The following is a 20,159-nucleotide window of genomic DNA, read 5'->3' as shown; positions in this document are numbered from 1 at the left end:
GTCACCAGGGGGAAGGAGGTTGTAGAGGCACGGCGAGAGGTACTGGCGTGTGTTGCCAGTCCGGTCCGGCCTGTTCCTGATGCCCATGTAGGGCCAGTGGTGTGTGTTCCCAGTACGGTCCGGCCTGTTCCTGCCACTCCCACCAAGTCAGTGGTGCGCGTCGTCAGCCCGGCGCGGCCCGTTCCTGCTCACCGCACCAAGTCAGTGGTGCGCGTCGTCAGCCCGGTCCGGCCCATTCCTGCTCCCCGCACCAAGTCAGTGGTGCGCGTCGTCAGCCCGGTCCGGCCCATTCCTGCTCCCCGCACCAAGTCAGTGGTGTGCGTCGTCAGCCCGGTCCGGCCCATTCCTGCTCCCCGCACCAAGTCAGTGGTGCGCGTCGTCAGCCCAGTCCGGCCCATTCCTGCTCCCCGCACCAAGGCAGTGGTGCGCTTCGTCAGCCCGGCTCGGCCCGTTCCTGCTCCCCGCACCAAGTCAGTGGTGTGCTTCGTCAGCCCAGTCCGGCCTGTCCCTGCTCCACGCACCAAGCCTACGGTGTGCGTCGTCAGCCTGGTAAGGCCCGTTCCTCCTCCACGCACCAAGCCAGGGGTGCGCGTCGTCAGTCCAGCACAACCCGTGCCTGGGTCTGTCCGAGCCGGATCCGCCGCCGAGGCGGAGTGCCCACCCGGTCCCTCCCCTGTTGTGGTTGGTTGGCGCGGTCGGAGTCCGCGCCTTTGGGGGGGGTCTGTCACGCCCTGGCTCTGGGGACTCTCGTATGTTGAGCCAGGGTGTTTATTTTGTTTAGGTTCTAGTCGTTGTCTATCTATGTTGGCCTGAGTGACTCCCAATCAGAGGCAACGAGTGTCAGCTGGTTGTCTCTGATTGGGAGCCATATTTAACTGTCTGTCTTTCACTTTGTGTTTGTGGTTTCTTGTTCTGATTTGTGTTATACTGTAGACGTCACGTTATCATTGTTGTTTTGATCGTGTGATCATTCTAAATAAATATATAATGTTCGCATTCAGCGCTGCGCCTTGGTCTCTCCCTGACGATCGTGACAACTACCCACCATTGTGACCTGTACGCTCTCGTTGGCTGTTCCTCACTACATATTCATCGCCAAATCCACTGGCTCCAGGTCATCTATAAATCACTTCTAGGCAAATCCCAGCCTTATCGTAGATCATTGGTCACCATAGCAACACCCACCCGTAGTATGCGTTCCAGCAGGTATATCTCACTGGTCATCCCCAAAGCCAACACCTCCTTTGGCCACCATTCTTTCCAGTTCTCTGCTGCAAATGACTGGAACGAACTGCAAAAATCTCTGAAGCTGGAGACACTTATCTCCCTCACTAACTTTAAGCATCAGTTGTCAGAGCAGCTTACCGATCACTGCACCTGTACACCGCCCATCTGTAATTAGCCCACCCAACTACCTCATCCCCATATTGTTATTTACATTGATATTTATTTTGCTCATGATAGAGGAATTATGATTATGACTAAAATTGTTAACCCCAATACTGATGATGACTGTGTGAACTGTGTTAGGGTTATCATTATAAACCCACTAACAGAGGGGGTGAGTTAGAAACTGCTGAGATAAACATTCCAGGATGAAGGGGACTGAGAAACTGGTTAAAGGCCTCCTAAAGGTGGGCGGAGCAAAGTGCCTTTGTGTGAAGTGGTATAAAAGCTGTATATGTGTTTTTTGGCGGCAGAGCTCTCCATGATTAAACATACAGATCATTCTTGCCGGTTGTGGACCTTTGTTTAATTCATGATTAAACCAGAGCCTTACACCCTCTGGGAATTATTCAGAGCATTGTTTGATTAATTAGAGATAGAAATTCTCGTGACAGCTCATTTGCACCCCAGTATCTCTATTTGCACATCATCTTCTGCACATCTATCACTCCAGTGTAATTATTTTGCACTATGGCCTATTTATTGTCTTACCTCCATAACTTACTACATTTGCACACACTGTATATTGATTTTCTATTGTGTTATTGACTGTACGTTTTGTTTATTCCATATGTAACTCTGTGTTGTTGTTGTTTTTATCGCACTGCTTTGCTTTATCTTGGCCAGGTCGCAGTTGTAAATGAGAACTTGTTCTCAACTGGTTTAACTGGTTAAATAAAGGTTAAATAAAAATTTATAAAATAAAAAAGCATCCTCTTCCTGAGAAACTAAGCCAGGGTGGGGTAAACCACACCCGGTGCACTCAACCACAAGGTTGACACAAAGTGATTGTTGAGCCCAGGTGCGCCAGGGAAGGACGGAATCAACCTTGACTAAGCAGTTTGGGGGTTTCTATATAAACCCCTTGCGTTCTCTGTATTGTCGGGCTCTCAATGAATCACCTACGTGTGGTTTGTTGACCAGCTCCATTATCGCAATAATTAATTAAATAAAGATTAATCGTTTGAAGAAATCACTGTCTCTCCCACTTGGTTAGAATTTCCACGACACAGGTCAGATTAATCCTACCCAATTATGGTCTCTCCATCAAACGACTGAGGTTGCCATCTGGCAGAAGCACCTCCAGTCCATCTGTAGAAATAGGCAGAGTTGAGCCAGACTTCAGCAGTGACACATGGAATGAAAAGGGTGTTGCTATTACTGGACATTTGTGCTGTACTGTACTATTAGTAATCACCTCATTGTGGATGTGTTTGAGTGCCAGGTCTCTCTGCATCTCATGCATCTGTGAACACATAGACATACACACCGTCACTGTTCTATTACCAATGGCAGTTAGGGATAAGTGATATCTGACACACAAACATATACTATGTTGAAGTTTTAACAAGTCAGACTAAACGTAACTAATTCTGTTCTCCCCATCGACAACAGTTGGTGAGCAGGCAAGAGGTGAGGCTGAAGGTGAGGTCTTTGCCAGAGCACCATTGATGTGCATAGCAGCGTAGATCAGCTCCTGGCCGCTCATCAAAGACACTGGTCGGTCACACACAAAGACACACTCACTCACACACAGAGCACTGATTACATTATCAATGGTGGTTATGATTAGCCTGGTGGAACCAACCTTATCTCTGCATTCACCTTTCTATTTCACTTCAGATATCATAAAATGTGAAGTGAAATAGAATGGTGAACACAGCGATCAGGCTGCTTCCACCAGGCTAGGTTATGCCCTGGACATTATATGCACCTAAGAAATAGAGAATAATGTCAGTTTACATAAATTGTTTCACAATTGGGTTATCAAATGTATCAAAATAATGAAGTGGGTTACCTTCTGTATTTGTACAAATGATGAGCCTGTGAAAGCTGTTCCCGCTGACAGGTGAACGTTGCTGGCCGGATACTTGCCAACATGTATACCACATGACCAAAAGTATGTGGACGCCTGCTTGTCGAACATCTCATTCCAAAATCATGGGGTTAATATGGAGTTGGTCCACCCTTTGCTTCTGTAACAGCCTCCACTAGATGTTGGATCATTGCTGCAGGGACTTGCTTCCATTCAGCCACAAGAACATTAGTGAGGTCGGGCACTGATGGGTGATTTGGGCGAATTGGCCTTGCTCGCAGTCGGCGTTCCAATTCATCCCAAAGGTGTTCGATGGGGTTGAGGTTATGGCTTTGTGCATGCCAGTCAAGTTCTTCCACACCGATCTCGACAAACCATTTCTGTTTGGACCTCGCTTTGTGCACAGGGGCATTGTTTTGCTAAAACAGGAAAAAGGGCCTTCCCCAAACTATTGCCACAAAGTTGGAAGCACAGAATCGTCTAGAATGTCATTGTATGCTGTAGCATTAAGATTTCCCTTCAATGGAACTAAGGGGGTAGCCCGAACCATGAAAAACAGCCCCAGACCATTATTCCTCCTCCACCAAACGTTACAGTTGGCACTATGCATTCAGGCAGGTAGCGTTCTCCTGGCATCCACCAAGCCCATATTCGTCTGTTGGACTGCCAGATGGAGAACGCGTTTCCACTGCTCCAGAGTCCAATGGCGGCGAGCTTTACACTACTCCAGCCGATGCTTGGCATTGCCCATGGTGATCTTAGGCTTGTGTGTGGCTGCTCGGCCATGGAAACCCATTTCATGAAGCTCCCGATGAGCAGTTCTTGTGCTGACGTTGCTTCCAGAGGCAGTTTGGAACTCGGTAGTGAGTGTTGCAACCGAGGACAGACCATTTTTACATGCTACTTGCTTCAGCACTTGGCAGTCCTGTTTTGTGAGCTTGTGTGGCCTACCGCTTTGCGGCTGAGCCGTTGTTGCTCCTAGACATTTCCACTTCACAATAACAGCATTTACAGTTAACCGGGGAAGCTCTAGCAGGGCAGAAATTGAGTGGTTGGAAAGGTGACTTGTTGGACAGGTGGCATCCTATGACGTGCCACGTTGAAACTCACTGAGCTCTTCAGTAAGGCCATTCTACCGCCAATGTTTGTCTATGGAGATTGCATGGTGGTGTGCTTGATTTTATACACCTGTCAGCAACATATGTGGCTGAAATAGCCAAATCCACTAATTTGAAGGGTAGTCAATATACTTTCGTATATATAGTGTAGCTGACTGTTCCATTCATAGGAATGCTCACAGTGAGGGCAGGTCTGCGAAATGCTGATGAGGGCCCTTTGCAGGTCTTCTCTATGCTGCATGTTCGGCTGCAAACTGGACATCTCTTGAACAACTGCAGCAGGCAATCTTATGAGGTGGTGTTGACTGGGAGGGCCTATTGACAGGGTGATATAATAGACAGTCAAGTGGTAAATTGCATTTTATTCTATATAAAGGACAAAGCTTTTTGCTAATGCACTTAACAGCCATATTGACTCTACTAGTTGCATCTGCTTGGCTGGGGAATTAGCCTACTATTTTATCAGGCCGGGTACTTTTGAATACAACTTTTCACATTTCACATAACCGGTCGTTGTTGATTAAGCCTTCTTTGCCATCAGGGCAGGAACTTGGGTCACTATCAGAGGCCTCATGATGGTGTGTCTTTTTCATAGAAAGCCGAGGGAGACTCTGGCAACAAAGGAGGAATGGCAACAAAGGAGGAATTGTCACAAGGGTACTTGTGTCGCATGACACACTTTTATTCTAAGGTCTTGCCTGACAAGCTGTGAAAATAGCAAGTGAATAGTAAATTAAATTATTTTTGGAGGTCGCTAAACCATTGCAATCACATTGCTGGACTTGTTATGATTACCACCTTTGCTTCTTCTGGCAGGTCCCGGCATCCGCTCATGAACAGAGGATCACTCTGGCACCCAATTGTGCACTTTGTCTAACAGAAAAACAGGATCAACAATTATCATCATCCCTCAATTATAAACATAGCTTGAGAAATAATGTAATCTCGTTTGGAAGCTAATTCTAGGCTTTACAGATGTAGACTGACTGGCTCCAGATTGGATTCGATTCAGGCCGGTGATGCCGTTACACTATGCAACCAACTGTGACATGTTTTGCTATTGCCCTGTGTTGGTTTGAATTTGTTGCTGATAGTTAGTACACTGTTGTAGTCAGACATGAGTTAGCTAGTTCCACCATAGCTGCATCCAATATTTATTTGTGCCCTAGACATAGGTTGCACCTCGGAGGCTAATGTGATTGTTTCATCTAAATTACACTAATTTAGAGTGGCATGGAAATACAGTACGATGGCATTGCTAAAGTAGGCAAATAATAAGTAGGAAATAGCTTTGCCATATTATGATGTCGTCAAATTTACTTTAGAGTGATGGCAATGTTGACATTAATGTTACTAGAAAAGTTAGTAAAACATAGCTAGCAATGCTAATGTCAGCTAGCTAAAATATGGTGGTCCCCTCAATCTTAGTTACCTGGCTGAAGTTATACTGCATCTAAAGTTAATCTGGCAACATCACATTTTATGACAAAAGGTTTTCCTACGTATTATTTGCCTTTTTTTTTAAATGTTATCGTGTTTCCAAGCCAAATCCGAGTTGTTTTGAGGTAGGCTAACATTAGCCACCTAGGTAGCTACCTAGTTATGTAGCTAGCTAGCTAACGTCAGCTATGCTAGCGATGATAGTGATAATGGTTATCAAAATATACATACAGTGCCTTCAGAAAGTATTCCCACCCCTTTACTTTTTCCACATTTTGTTGTGTTACAGCCTGAATTAAAAATTTATTAAATAACATTTTGTGTCTCTGAACTTCACACAATAGCCCATAATGTCAAAGTGCAATTCTGTTTGTAGAACATTTTTTAACCCTCCCGTTGTCCTAGGGTCAAAATGACCCGCCACTGTGTTGAACCAACTTTATTTAATTTTTATATTTTTTTGATCATTTGTGAGAAGGAGGCAGTGATACTTTCTTTAAAGTCTCACTGCCTCCTTCTCACAAATGATCCCCAAAATATAAAAATTAAATAAAGTTGGTTCAACACAGTGGCGGGTCATTTTGACCCTAGGACAACGGGAGGGTTAAATTAATTTAAAAAATGAAATATCTTGAGTCAATAAGTATTCAACCCCTTTGTTATGGCAAGCCTAAATAAGATCAGGAGTAAAAATGTGCTTAACAAATCACATAAGAAGTTGCATGGACTCATTCAGTGTTCAATAATAGTGGTTATCATGATTTTTGAATGACTACTCAATCTCTGTACCACACATATAATTATCTGTAAGGTCCCTCAATCGAGTAGTGAATTTCAAGCACAGATTCAACCACAAAGACCAGGGAGGTTTTTCAATGCCTCACAAAGAAGGGCGCCAATTGGTAGATGTCTAAAAATAAAAAAAGCAGACGCTGAATATCCCGTTGAGCGTGGTGAAGTTATTAATTACCCTTTGGATAGTGAATCAATACACCCAGTCACTACAAAGATAGAGGCGTCCTTCCTAACTCAGTTGCCGGAGAGGAAGGAAACTGCTCAGGGAGTTCACCATGAGGCCAATGGTGATTTAAAAACAATTATTGAGTTTAATGGTTGTGATATGAGAAAACTGAGGATGGATCAACAACATTGTAGTTACTCTACAATACTAACCTAAATTACAGAGTGAAAAGTTTCCAAAACATGTATCCTGTTTGCAACAAGGCACTAAAGTAAAACTGCTAAAAATGTGGCAAAGAAATTTACTTTATGCCCTGAATACAGAATGTTATGTTTCGGGCAAATCCAACACAACCCATCACTGAGTACCATTCATCATATTTTCAAGCATGGTGGTGGCTACATCATTTTATGGGTATGCTTGTCATCGGCAAGGACTAGAGAGTTTTTGTTTGGATAAAAATAAACAGAATACAGCTATAAATATAAGGCACAATCCTAGAGGAAATCCTGGTTCAATATGAAATAAGTCGAGGGGTATGAATGCTTTCTGAAGGCACTGTAACCAGATACAGTGCATTCGGAAAGTATTCAGACGCCTTACATTTTACATTTTAGTCTTTTAGCAGACGCTCTTATCCAGAGCGACATACAGTTTTTTAGTGAGTGCATACATTTTTCATACCCTTGACTTCTTCCACATTTTGTTACGTTACAGCCTTATTCTTAAATTGATTAAATTCTTTTTCCCCTCAATCTACACCCAATACCCTATAATGACAAAGCAAAAACAGGTTTTTAGAAATGTTTGCAAATGTATAAAGGAAAAAAAAAAGATTCACATTTACATAAGTATTCAGACCCTTTACTCAGCACTTTGTTGAAGCACCTTTGGCAGCGATTACAGCCTCAAGTCGTCTTGGGTATGACGCTACAAACGTGGCCCACCAGTATTTGGGGAGTTTCTCCCATTCTTCTCTGCAGATCCTCTCAAGCTCTGTCAGGTTGGATGGGGAGCGTCGCTGCACAGCTATTTTCAGGTCTCTCCAGAGATGTTTGATCGGGTTCAAGTCCGGGCTCTGGCTGGGCCAATCAAGGACATTCAGAGACTTGTCCCGAAGCCACTCCTGCGTTGTCTTGGCTGTGTGATTTGGGTCGTGGTCCTGTTGGAAGGTGAACCTTCGCCCCAGTCTGAGGTCCTGAGCAGGTTTTCATCAAGGAACTCTCTGCACTTTGCTTCATTAATCTTTCCCTCGATCCTGAATAGTCTCCCAGTCCCTGCCGCTGAAAACATCCCCACAGCATGACGCTGCCACCACCATGCTTCACCGTAGGGATGGTGACAGGTTTACTCCAGATGTGATGCTTGGCATTCAGGCCAAAGAGTTCAATCTTGGTTTCATCAGACAATCTTGTTTCTCATGGTCGGAGTCCTTTAGGTGCCTTTTGGAAAACTCCAAACGGGCTGTCATGTGCCTTTTAGCGAGGAGTTGCTTCCGTCTGGCCTCTACCATAAAGGCCTGATTGGTGGAGTGCTGCAGAGATGGTTGTCCTTCTGGAAGGTTCTCCCATCTCCACAGAGGATCTCTAGAGCTCTGTCAAGGTGACCATTGGGTTCTTGGTCACCTCCCTGACCAAGGCCCTTCTCCCCCGATGGCTCAGTTTGGCCGGGTGGCCAGCTCTAGGAAGAGTCTTGGTGGTTCCAAACTTCTTCCATTTAAGAATGATGGAGGCCACTGTGTTCTTGGGGACCTTCAATGCTGCAGGAATTTTTTGGAACCCCAGTTCAGTACCTCGACACAATCCTGTCTCGGAGCTCTACGGACAATTCCTTTGACCTCATGGCTTGGTTTTTGCACTGACATGAACTGTCCACTGTGGGACCTTATATAGACAGGTGTGTGCCTTTCCAAATCATGTCCAATCAATTGAATTTACCACAGGTGGACTCCAATCATGCTGTAGAAACAACTCAAGGATGATCAATGGAAACAGGATGCACCTGAGCTCAAATTCGAGTCTCATAGCAAAGGGGCTGAATACTTATGTAAATAAGGTATTTCTGTTTTTTATTTGTAATACATTTGCAAAAAATTCTAAAAACCTGTTTTCACTTTGTCATTATGGCTTATTGTGTGTAGATTGATGAGGGGGGGAAAAAACAATTTAATCAATTTCAGAATAAGGCTGTAACGTAAACAAAAATGGTGGTCTGAATACTTTCCGAAGGCACTGTACATAACGAGCAGTCTATGGTCTAGCTATTGGTATTCTCACCACTACTGGGGACCAACGAACTCCGACCACCTATCCCGCATGATAGGGTCCTTCGGCAGGTCATGCAAACCATAGATGTTGGCTGTGCATCATGCTGGAAGCATGCATTGCATGGTGAATCTGTATAGGGCTTTTCAGTCTCAAATGGCTCAGAACGCATTGGTTGGATGAAACAACAATGAAACAACAGAGCCCCATTCAATGAAGGGAAATGGGCGGAGGGGCGATTTGCACGTGGAGCTTGGCAAAAGGGGGCATGATTTGTTGACATAATTGTAATCCAAAACCAACCTACATTTACTCGTTGTGACGCACTGAGGTTCCAAACTCAATTTTAGACAAGACTGACTTTATTACCAAAATGATCCTATTTACACTTTGTGTTCAGTTTTGACAATAGAATGAATGTTTCTGTCTCATATCGATGCCACATTATGCCGTTTTCAAAGGGATTAGTTGTTTTTTAGGGCACACTCTTTAACTATGGAAATGAGCAAAAGCTGTGTGCATTAAGGAAATAGAAGCCTGGCTCAAATAGAAGCCTGTCTCTAATAAGCACCTGTTGTGTTCAGTGATTTAAGCAAATAAATGCCCGGCTATTAATTTAAGTTTTTAGTTTAATGGGTAGTCAGGTTACTACAATTTTCATGCCCTTTCTTGCTTTGGCTTCACTCTCAACCATGTGATCTTGACTCACACAGCTTTCAATGAGAGAAAATCTCCCAGTGTGCTTTGCACGGTTTAGGAAAAATATGGCAGAAGTGGATGCTGAGTTCAAATCAAGCAGCACGTCGAGCAAAGTTGGTGAAGATGAATGTTCTGAATGGACAATAATAGTAGCGAAAACTGGAACAAAAAGGAAAGGGTCTAAAATTGGAGTGGAGGATATGTGTATGAATGATAAAGAATCGCTTCTTGTTGGGATGCGTTTGTTGACTAAGGATGAATATGTGGGAAACCTGTTTGAGGTGTTGAAAATGGTGAAGTATGCACTGGGAAAAGTGGAGTCTGTCAGAGTGACCAGGAGTGGTTTTATTTTGATGAATTGTATTTCTGAAGAACAGAGGAAGATTGCAGTGAGCCTCAAAAGAATCCGAACAACAGAAGTTTTGTGTTTTAAATTTCGAAGTCGAGCACCCGTCAAAGGAGTAGTCTCAGAGGTGACGACGGATGTTCAAGTTGAATATCTGATGAAAGTTCCTGTTGTGGTTGGTGCCCGGCATCTGACCCGATGGGTGAATGGAGAAAAATAATAAAGTCTGTCGGTCCTGTTGTTTTTTGATAAAGAGCAAATACCTATGCATGTGAAGCTTGGTTATGTAAGATTCACTGTAAGAGATTTCGTCCCCAAACCATTGCAGTGTAGGTATTGTAAAGGATTTGTCCATGTTTCAAGTGTGTGCAGATGGACAGAGTAAATTGAAGAATGATGTGGAGAAAGGACGACGGTGTTGCAATTGTGGTGGGGATCATGAACCCAAGTGCCCTGTAAGGGTGAAGGAGATTGAGGTGGCAAAAGTTAGAGCAGTCAATCGAATCCCCTATGCTGAGGCAATTAAAAGAATTGAGAAAACAAGTGATACTAGTGAAGATATGGTAGTGGACGCACCACAGCCTATAGTAAATGTTTGCTGCCAATCAAAAGATACCCTGTGTGTTAAAAAGGTGGATTTTGTGGCCTTAATTGCCACAGTTATAAACTGTACAGCACAAGTCTCAAAGAAGTCTAAGAAACTGGACATTACTGTGGCTGCGGCAGAAAAGTTTTTGGGACTTTACATCTGAAGACTTGCAAGGGGTACTGGTGCCAGAAGACCCGCCCTCCCAGGTTCCCCTTGAGCCTGTGTAGGGATCAGATCTGTTTTATTTTTTAACAGAAAAGTTGTTTGATTTGGTTTAGTTTATTTATTAATTGGTAGTTTGGTAATATATATATATATATATATATATATATATATATATATATAGTATATATATTTTGTTCAATTTTTGTGAATCCTTTTTCCATCCCGCACAGTAGGTGGCAGGATGCACATTAAATTGTGCGATAGCCAAAATACCATAGAAGAAGTGTGCTTTGCATAAGGAAAAACAAAGATGGGAATTCAGGAACCTGGTCGCGGACGTTAGAGAAATTGTCACCTGTGAATCGATTAGTTGAGCGGCACAAAAACCTTCATTTTTCACAATTGACAAACGTCCCCTTCGATTTAATAACACCTCATTTTAATACACAGAAACGGAACAAAATGCCTTCTCCTAAAGCCAAAAACAGCGCAAATCGCAGCGCAGGTGGAAGCTCGGGTCTCAGTGGCAGCACCAACGGCAACGGACGCTACGAGTTCATGTCGCTGAACCGAACCCCTCCACCCACTCTCATCCAACGGCAGGGCTCCGACCCAACCGCCGCAGCCAGACTGCGGTCCTCTGAGAGCCCTACCCGGCGAAGGGGCTCCGGGTCCTCCACCTCGTCCAACACAGGCATGCCCGAAGAGGATTGTATGCGGCTCAACCCTTCATTTATCGGGATAGCCCTCAGCTCCCTCCTCGCCATAGACCTGTGGCTTTCCAAGCGGCTGGGGGTGTGTGCCTGTGAAGATTCCTCATGGGGTAGCATTAGACCATTAATGAAACTTATAGAGATTTCTGGCCATGGAATACCATGGCTGGTTGGGACAGCCTACGGCCTGTACAAGGCTGACAGTGCAGCAGGACAGGAGGTTATGCTAAACCTCTTCATGGGTAAATATGATATCATATTAATTGTTTTATTCATAGTAGCCTAATACTAACAGGAAGCCTCCCATACATAGCCGGAAGGCTCCTATTATGTTGCCTCCATAGAATGCCACCTCCTGTTCTTATTGTCATGCATCCTGACATTTATCCCTATCCCCAGCCATTTTTACAGCAGATACACATTGACTCACACACCCACCCTGCCAGGAGGACGCCATACTCAACATTTAAATAATGAATGTTGGTGTTTTTATTAGATCTGTGGGTAGCCTACAGAAATATTCTGAAATGGTTTCCTCTTCCTCTCTCCTCTTTCTGTAATAATGTTAGAACCGGTGGAAGATGAAAGCACATCCTTGGTACCCATCCACCCATCTTGTGCTTTCAGATGAATATCAGTACAGATAAGTCTGATGAGGAAAGGATTTGGCCCGCACATCCCTTATCCTAATTAGCATGCATCCGTCCCCTCATCAACCCCAGTCCAGCCTTACAGCTGAAACACACACACACACACTATACACCAATTTCACCCATCCCTCCACAATATTTTATTTTTACTCTTCCTGTTTTTCCTTTCCTTCCTTCGGTGCCAGTTCCTTCTCACCTGTAACTGTCATCCCACCGTTCATCCTCCACTGTTTCCTCTCCTCCACTGTTTCCTCTCCTCCACCGGTTTCTCTCCTCCACTGTTTCCTCTCCTCCACTGTTTCCTCTCCTCCACTGTTTCCTCTCCTCCACTGTTTCCTCTCCTCCACTGTTTCCTCTCCTCCACTGTTTCCTCTCCTCCACTGTTTCCTCTCCTCCACTGTTTCCTCTCCTCCACTGTTTCCTCTCCTCCACTGTTTCCTCTCCTCCACTGTTTCCTCTCCTCCACTGTTTTCTCTCCTCCACTGTTTCCTCTCCTCCACTGGTTTCTCTCCTCTTGAGGCAAGATTTAGGAGATTATTGGGATTAGGCCTAGCCAGAATACTACAGTAGATTGTGGTGTAGACACTGGTTGCCAAGCCAGACAGCCACCTAGAACTCAGATGTCTGACTCAGGGACCTCAGTAAACACACACACACACTCTTCTGATGCCAGATGTGCACACACAAACACACACACTGAGTAAACATGTGCGCACATACACTAACAATGCTAATGCTAGAATACACATAGGGAGAGTAGGCAGAGAGTTGTCATCTGGAGTCTTCCAGCTCTATGAACAGTCAGACACTCTAGAAGCGACAGACAATCTCCCCTGTTGCTGTGTAGTGGTGGTGTGGTCCGGGGATGAGGGAGACAGACAGACCGAGAGAGAGAGAGAGAAACAGACAGACATACAGAGAGACAGACAGATGTCCTCTGCAGTGTGTTCAGGGTCGTTCAACTTAAAAAGCACCAGAAAGATGATTCCGACACCCACCATCTCAGATTGTTCTGAAATCCTTTCTGTAGTTACAAACAGATAAGATTAGCATTCCTGCAACATTATTTTGTTGAAATATAAATAGATCTCTATAGTCCCGTGTAGCTCAGTTGGTAGAGCATGGCGTTTGCAACGCCAGGGTTGTGGGTTCGATTCCCACGGGGGGCCAGTATTAAAATGTATGCACTCACAAAAAAAAAACTGTAAATCGCTCTGGATAAGAGCGTCTGCTAAATGACTAAAATGTCAAATGTAATCTCTGAGAAATTAAGCGAATTAATTGCAGCCAAATTGGCGATTTGGACCCCCAAAAATTCCAACAATGAGTAAGACATGAGGAAATAGTCAAAAGCCACCTACGGACCCCCCATGCCAACGAGGATACAGTATCAGTTCTCTATGTTTGACAAGTAGTATGGCGCTGCGGCTCGGAGTATTGTTTCTGTAATGCATTCTCAGTGAATTTGGGGATGTTTTTTTTTCCCCCGTTCAGAAAAATGTGTCATTCAAGCTGTCAGGTTTATGTTCCATTCTACATCCTGATATTACCAGGTTCGGATCACTAGATAGTGCTGTTCCTGCTCAATGTTAAAAGGATAGTTCACCCAAATTACAAAATGCAACCCATGCTTCAAATGGTTTTGTTTACCTTGCCACTGTTTCAAATGCAAACGTTTTAGCATTTGTGGCACAAATCCAATGAAAATGCTAATATAGGTACCATGGACTAGCATTTGAAACAGTGACCAGGAAAACAAAACCAAAGCATGGGTTGCTGACGTACCGTTTGTGATTTGAGTGAACTATCCCTTTAACATTGGGAGGGATACTTTAAATATCAGGATGTAGGATGGGACATAAACCTAACAACTTCAATTACTAATTTCTCTGAACAGGGAAAAAATATATAAAATTCACTGAGAATGCGTCACGTGGGATGAAGAAACAATACTCAGAGAACACGGAGAACTGATATTGCATACTCGTTGTTGGGATTGCTGTGGGGAGTCCATGGGTGGCTTTTGACCAATTCTTTGGAATCCTCATGTCTTACTCATTGTTTTTGTCCAAATTGGATGTTATGTACTATATTTATTGAATATTATTTGAATCCTATCATTTAAAATGGTCAATTTGGGTACAATCCATTAGCTTCATTTCTCAGAGAGCAAATTATATTTCAACAAAATAATGTTGCAGGAATGCTAATCTTATCTGTTTCTAACTACAGAAACAATTTCAGAACAATCTGAGATGCTGGGTGTCATAGTTTGCTGAAATGACATGGAACGACCCTGCAGTATATTGGGTCTGATCAGTACAGTAGCAGTGTGTGCCAACTGAGTGGTAGTCCGTGGTAGTCTGTTGCTGTGTGATGCAGGCAGAGAGACCGGAGAGGAGGTCCCTGTCATGTGTGATGCAGCCGGAGGGGCTGCAGGAGCCAAAGACAGCTGCTCTTTTATAGCCCAGAGAAGGACACCTCTAGGATGAAAAGACTGCAGCACTCTCTCTCTTTCCCTCTCTCGTTTCTCTCTCCTCACACACTCGCTCTCTCTTTCCCTCTCTGGCAAAAGGCCAAAGCTGTCACTGAGCTTGTGTGTGTATGTGACAGAATGTGTGTGTGAGACGGCGTGATATGTGGGAAGAGCTGAGGATCAAACTGGTGTGGAGGTTAATGGTGTCTCCCAGTGATGTCTGCTAGAATCAAGATGACTTTATTATCAGCCACAGCTTGTTTATTATCCCTTTATGGTTTGTAGGATGGAGAGAGATGATGACACTCAATCAATCCACTTTATTTGTCCCAGGGGGAAAATAGTTGTCCTAGTTATTTTTATTTGGGTGGAAAGATGATGGGATATTATTAGTGTGTGCAATGTGTGTTGCTGCTAATGCTATATGCTGGGTGTCTGTTTATTCATTAGTGTGTGCGCATATATATTTGTTTGTTTTACAATTGCGTGCTGTGTAGGCCTACTGTTTGCTGACTGTCTGTGATATCTCTCTCTCATCTCCCTCCCCACTCTGCATCCTCTCTCCCCACCTCACCTCCCTCTCGCACCACCCCCTTCCCCCCAACTCTCTCCTCCCTCCCCTCAGCCCTCATTCTAGACCTGATCCTGGTCGGCATCGTGAAAGCTGTCGTCCGTCGCCGTCGCCCGTCCCATAACCGCATGGACATGTTCGCCACCTTCTCCGTGGACCGCTTCTCCTTCCCCTCGGGGCACGCCACCCGCGCAGCCATGTGTGCCCGCTTCTTGCTGGCCCACCTGGTCCTGGCCGCCCCCCTCAGGGTGCTGGTGTTCTTGTGGTCTGGTCTGGTGGGGCTGAGCCGGGTGCTACTGGGCAGACACAACGTGACCGATGTGCTGTTTGGCTTCCTAATGGGCTACTGGCAGTACAACCTGGTGGAGATGCTCTGGGTGTCATCACTGGGCCTGCAGGGGCTGCTGGGACTCATCCAGGGGTGAGGAGGAGGAGGGGAGATTGAGGAGGGTTAAAGAGGGTGTGGATGGTGGGAGACCCTGTCTCAGTATGTTTGAAACATTGACTGATCCTGCCCCGTACTGACACTGTGGTAACTCATCATTTCAAGACAAACAACAGCAACAACAAAGGCTGCCACCCACCAATCATCCATCCACATGGAACTGCAATCAGAAGCACCTACAGTAGGAGCAGGATGCTCCTGCACACTGCATCACAGCACTGCTGCAAAGACCTGGAACACTTTCCACTCTACTGTAATTCGCTGTTTAAAAAAGAGAGTGTGTGTGGAATATTAATGTGGTGTAATAAGCCGGGGGGTTGTGTTGCCCCCAATACAGTCTTCTGTTCTTCTTCCAGCTTTGGAGGTTTGGGGCTCTGCAGTGATGAGAGAGTGTGTGTGTGTGTGTGTGTCAGAGTGCCGTGTTCTCTTAGAGGGGAGAATGACTGCTATAGATTACAACTTAAATTGATTATGGTGTCTGCGGGTCGCTCTGAAAAGAGCATCATATTTTATGGAGGATTAATTTTGTATAGACTTATTTTAAACTTGTAAGGCTGAAAAATTGAATGGTTTGTCTTTTATTTCTCACTGTGAAATATAATTACCCTGAATGGGTTATTGAGGGTCTTGAGAAATAATTCAAGTTTTCTACAGATGACTGCATGCTCAATAATAATTAACTGATGATGATTTTTTAACAAGAGACGAAAGCATGGTTTTCACTCTAGATCAGGTTTCCCAACAACTTAACAGCAACGCAGACATCAAACCTGTAGTTGATTATTTCATAACCTTTTAATGTGTTAAACCTCTGGCTAGGCTGACCAGACCACGTCATCTCCCCTTATCCAGGGTTCTGAGACGTGATCCTGGAGGGAGAAAGTGGTCATCTTCATATCAGCATGGAGAGTTGATGCTTTATGGTAACTGTCTGATTAGTTGTGCAACAGCCAGGGTTGCAACAGGTTGTCAGTGGTTGGAGGGAAGATGGGAGAGGGGGCAGGTTTTATACTTCTTGCCCAGAGATAAAGTAGAATAGCCTTTTTTGCCTTTCGAATAGAGATCACACAGTGAATGTCAAAGAAAGTTTGCTGTTTCCTGCTGTATGGTTTTGTTTACAGGTGTAACTGACACACACAGACATTTTACTGTTTGTGTGTTGGCGTAGACAAGAGCACCAGTCTAAGGACCATCATTAATGTTTGTCCAGATTTAACCCCTGAGTGATGCCAGCTGTAGTAATGGTGTAACCATGGTGCGTGCCCAGACTGATGGTTGGGTGTGGGGCAGATCCAGTGGCGAAGTGCTTTGCACCCTGTCCTTAATTGCCCTACTGCTAAACTGCCCTCTGCTCTGACTGCTGGTGCACCTGCACCATAGGCCATGGCCTCCCCTCTCTATGAATGTACATTCTCTGGTGCAATTTGCATGTGAGGCAGGCGTGAGAGACCCATACAAAGAGTTCTCAGCTGTCCTGGGTGTTCACAAAGTGTTTCTGTGTGTTTACACAGACAGCAGCCATTTTATGCTGTGGCCGTTGTTGTCATTTGGCTGTTGTTGATGACACATTGTAAATATCCTGCACAGACACTAATCAACACTATTTTGTTGACTCGGATGAATAATAGTCCCTCTTCTCTCCTTCTCTCCTCTCTCTTCAACTCTGAAATCAACACTCCTCTCTCTCTCTCTCTGTCCTGTCCTTCTCTCATCTCCTGTCAGTTGACTGGGTTCTGCTGTAGCTGAGAGAAACCGGGAAGAGGTGTGTGTTGAGACCAACCACTCGAACACCGCTCTGATTAGATATGGAGGACAGCTTATTAGCCTTGTCTCTCATTTTCACCGCCTTTCATCCACTCTATTAAATCTCTCGCTCTCTCTTTCTCTCTCTTTCTCTCTCGTTCTCTCTCTGTCTCTCTTACTGTCTCTTTCTTGCTCTGTCTATCTCTTCCTCTCTCTCTGTGCACAGAGGAGAAGAGTCAGACTCAATTACCTATTCTCCGTTCTTCAGTTGCTGTTCACTATTGATCTATACATGAACCACTACCTCCTCCCTTGACTCCCCACCCCTCTCTCCCCTGGAACTCTACCTCCCCTCACTCATCTAGTCTTATGTAGCATCCAGGCACAAGTATGATTCCAAACCAAACATGCATTTGTTGAAGTCTTTTACAGTGGAGGATTTGGTCATACGTTGCCATGCAGTGAGTGTACCTACACATGATCAGCTGATCTTGATTAGTCTTCATGTACTGTTCTCTGAGGGATGGTCTACATCAGTAGCGGCTCTCTTTCTCTGACTGTTGTAAATAACCCATTGAGTTACTCTCTGATCTATTTGAGACATGCTGTATAATCCAGTAGTAGAGACTAGAGCTAACCAGTCAGTGGTTCTTGAATTTGTACGATTCGACCAATGGCGTGGCTTCCCCAGAAACTGCTTCCTGTACCCAGCCAAAAGCAATCATGGTTCTCTTAACATCGCAATAAGGAATAACGCATTGCTGTTCTTCTGTTTTTATTGTGTTATCTACTCACTAAGGAATGTCTGAAAATGTAATGCCCAATCCAAGCAATATGGCTGACATTCCACCCAGCTTAAAGTTTAGACTTTTTAGATCTACAGTATAGGCTAATTGTGTGTCCCAAATGGTACCATATTCCCTACATAATGCACTTCTTTTGATCAGAGCCCTATGGGCTCAGGGGTTGGAGCTAGTAGTCTGTTTGGAACTGTGCCCCACTAGTCTGGGCATCTCCACCTCTGTACAGTCCAAGATAAAGTCTGCAGACACAAATGCCACTTCACATGATCTCACCAGCTTGATACACTGAATTATAACTTTAATCTATTGTTGTGTTATTGTATAATCTTTCATCTGTAATGTCAAATTAATGAAGTGTAATGTCAAAATGTATGTACATAATGCCGTATTCATCTTACGCGTTATATTATAATGGGTTGACTGTACAGTTGAAGTTGGAAGTTTACATACACTTAGGTTGGAGTCATTAAAACTAGTTTTTCAACCACTCCACAAATTTCATGTTAACAAACTATAGTTTTGGCAAGTCGGTTAGGACATCTACTTTGTGCATGACACAAGTAATTTTTCCAACAATTGTTTACAGACAGATTATTTCACTTATAATTCACTGTATCACAATTCCAGTGGGTCAGAAGTTTACATTCACTAAGTTGACTGTACCTTTAAACAGCTTGGAGAATTCCAGAAAATGATATCATGGCTTTAGAAGCTTCTGATAGGCTAATTGACATCATTTGAGTCAATTGGAGGTGCACCTGTGGGTGTATTTCAAGGCCTAACTTCAAACTCAGGGCCTCTTTGCTTGACATCATGGGAAAATCAAAAGAAATCAGCCAAGACCTCAGAGAAAAAATTGTAGACATCCACAAGTCTGGTTCATCCATGGGAGCAATTTCCAAACACCATGGGACCACGCAGCCGCCATACCGCTCAGGAAGAAGACACGTTCTGTCTCCTAGAGATTAATGTACTTTGATGCGAAAAGTGCAAATCAATCCCAGAACAACAGCAAAGGACCTTGTGAAGATGCTGGAGGAAACAGGTACAAAAGTATATATATCCACAGTAAATTTAGTCCTGACATAACCTGAAAGGCCGCTCAGCAAGGAAGAAGCCACTGCTCCAAAACCGCCATAAAAAAGACAGACTACGGTTTGCAACTGCACATGGGTACAAAGATTGTACTTTTTGGAGAAATGTCCTCTAGTCTGATGAAACAAAAATAGAACTGTTTGGCCGTGATGACCATCATTATGTTTGGAGGAAAAAGGGAGTCTTGCAAGCCGAAGAACACCATCCCAACTGTGAAGCACGGGGGTGGCTGCATCATGCTGTGGGGGTGCTTTGCTGCAGGAGGGACTGGTGCACTTCACAAAATAGATGGCATCATGAGGAAGGAAAATTATGTGGATATATTGAAGCAACATCTGTCAGGAAGTTAAAGCTTGGTCACAAATGGTCTTCCAAATGGACAATGATCCCAAGCATACTTCCAAAGTTGTGGCAAAATGGCTTAAGGACATCAAAGTCAAGTTATTGGAGTGGCCATAACAAAGCCCTGACCTCAATCCTATAGAAAATGTGTGGGCAGAACTGAAAAGGCGTATGCGAGCAAGGAGGCCTACAAACCTGACTCAGTTACACCAGCTCTGTCAGGAGGAATGGGCCAAAATTCACTCAACTTATTGTGGGAAGCTTGTGGAAGGCTACCTGACACGTTTGACCCAAGTTAAACAATTTAAAGGCAATGCTACCAAAACTAATTGAGTTTATGTAAACTTCTGACCCACTGGGAATGTGATGAAAGAAATAAAAGCTGAAATAAATAATTCTCTCTACTATTATTCTGACATTTCACATTCTTAAAATAAAGTGGTGATCCTAACTGACCTAAAACTGAATTTCTACTAG

At 44.2% G+C, this 20,159-nt stretch overlaps 1 protein-coding gene across 1 annotated transcript; it reads left to right on the top strand.

The window, feature by feature from the left end:
* The first annotated feature begins 11,155 nt into the window (after positions 1-11,155).
* Positions 11,156-18,364, top strand: LOC121540197 (phospholipid phosphatase 6). Its single transcript, XM_041848884.2, has 2 exons — positions 11,156-11,799; positions 15,309-18,364. Exons 1-2 carry the CDS (start codon positions 11,307-11,309, stop codon positions 15,677-15,679), a joined length of 864 nt encoding a protein of 287 aa, XP_041704818.1. The 5' UTR covers positions 11,156-11,306; the 3' UTR covers positions 15,680-18,364.
* Positions 18,365-20,159: the final 1,795 nt, after the last annotated feature.

The sequence above is a fragment of the Coregonus clupeaformis genome, chromosome 26 (genome assembly GCF_020615455.1).
Source record: "Coregonus clupeaformis isolate EN_2021a chromosome 26, ASM2061545v1, whole genome shotgun sequence".
Classification (NCBI taxonomy): Eukaryota; Metazoa; Chordata; class Actinopteri; order Salmoniformes; family Salmonidae; genus Coregonus; species Coregonus clupeaformis.
This window is presented reverse-complemented; position numbering and strand designations above follow the sequence as displayed.

Coding starts and splice junctions, on each gene's coding strand:
- LOC121540197 (XM_041848884.2), top strand. CDS start 11,307: ATGCCTTCTCCTAAAGCCAAAAACAGCGCAAATCGCAGCGCAGGTGGA. Junction 11,800..15,308: donor TATGCTAAACCTCTTCATGG/GTAAATATGATA, acceptor CCCTCCCCTCAG/CCCTCATTCTAGACCTGATC.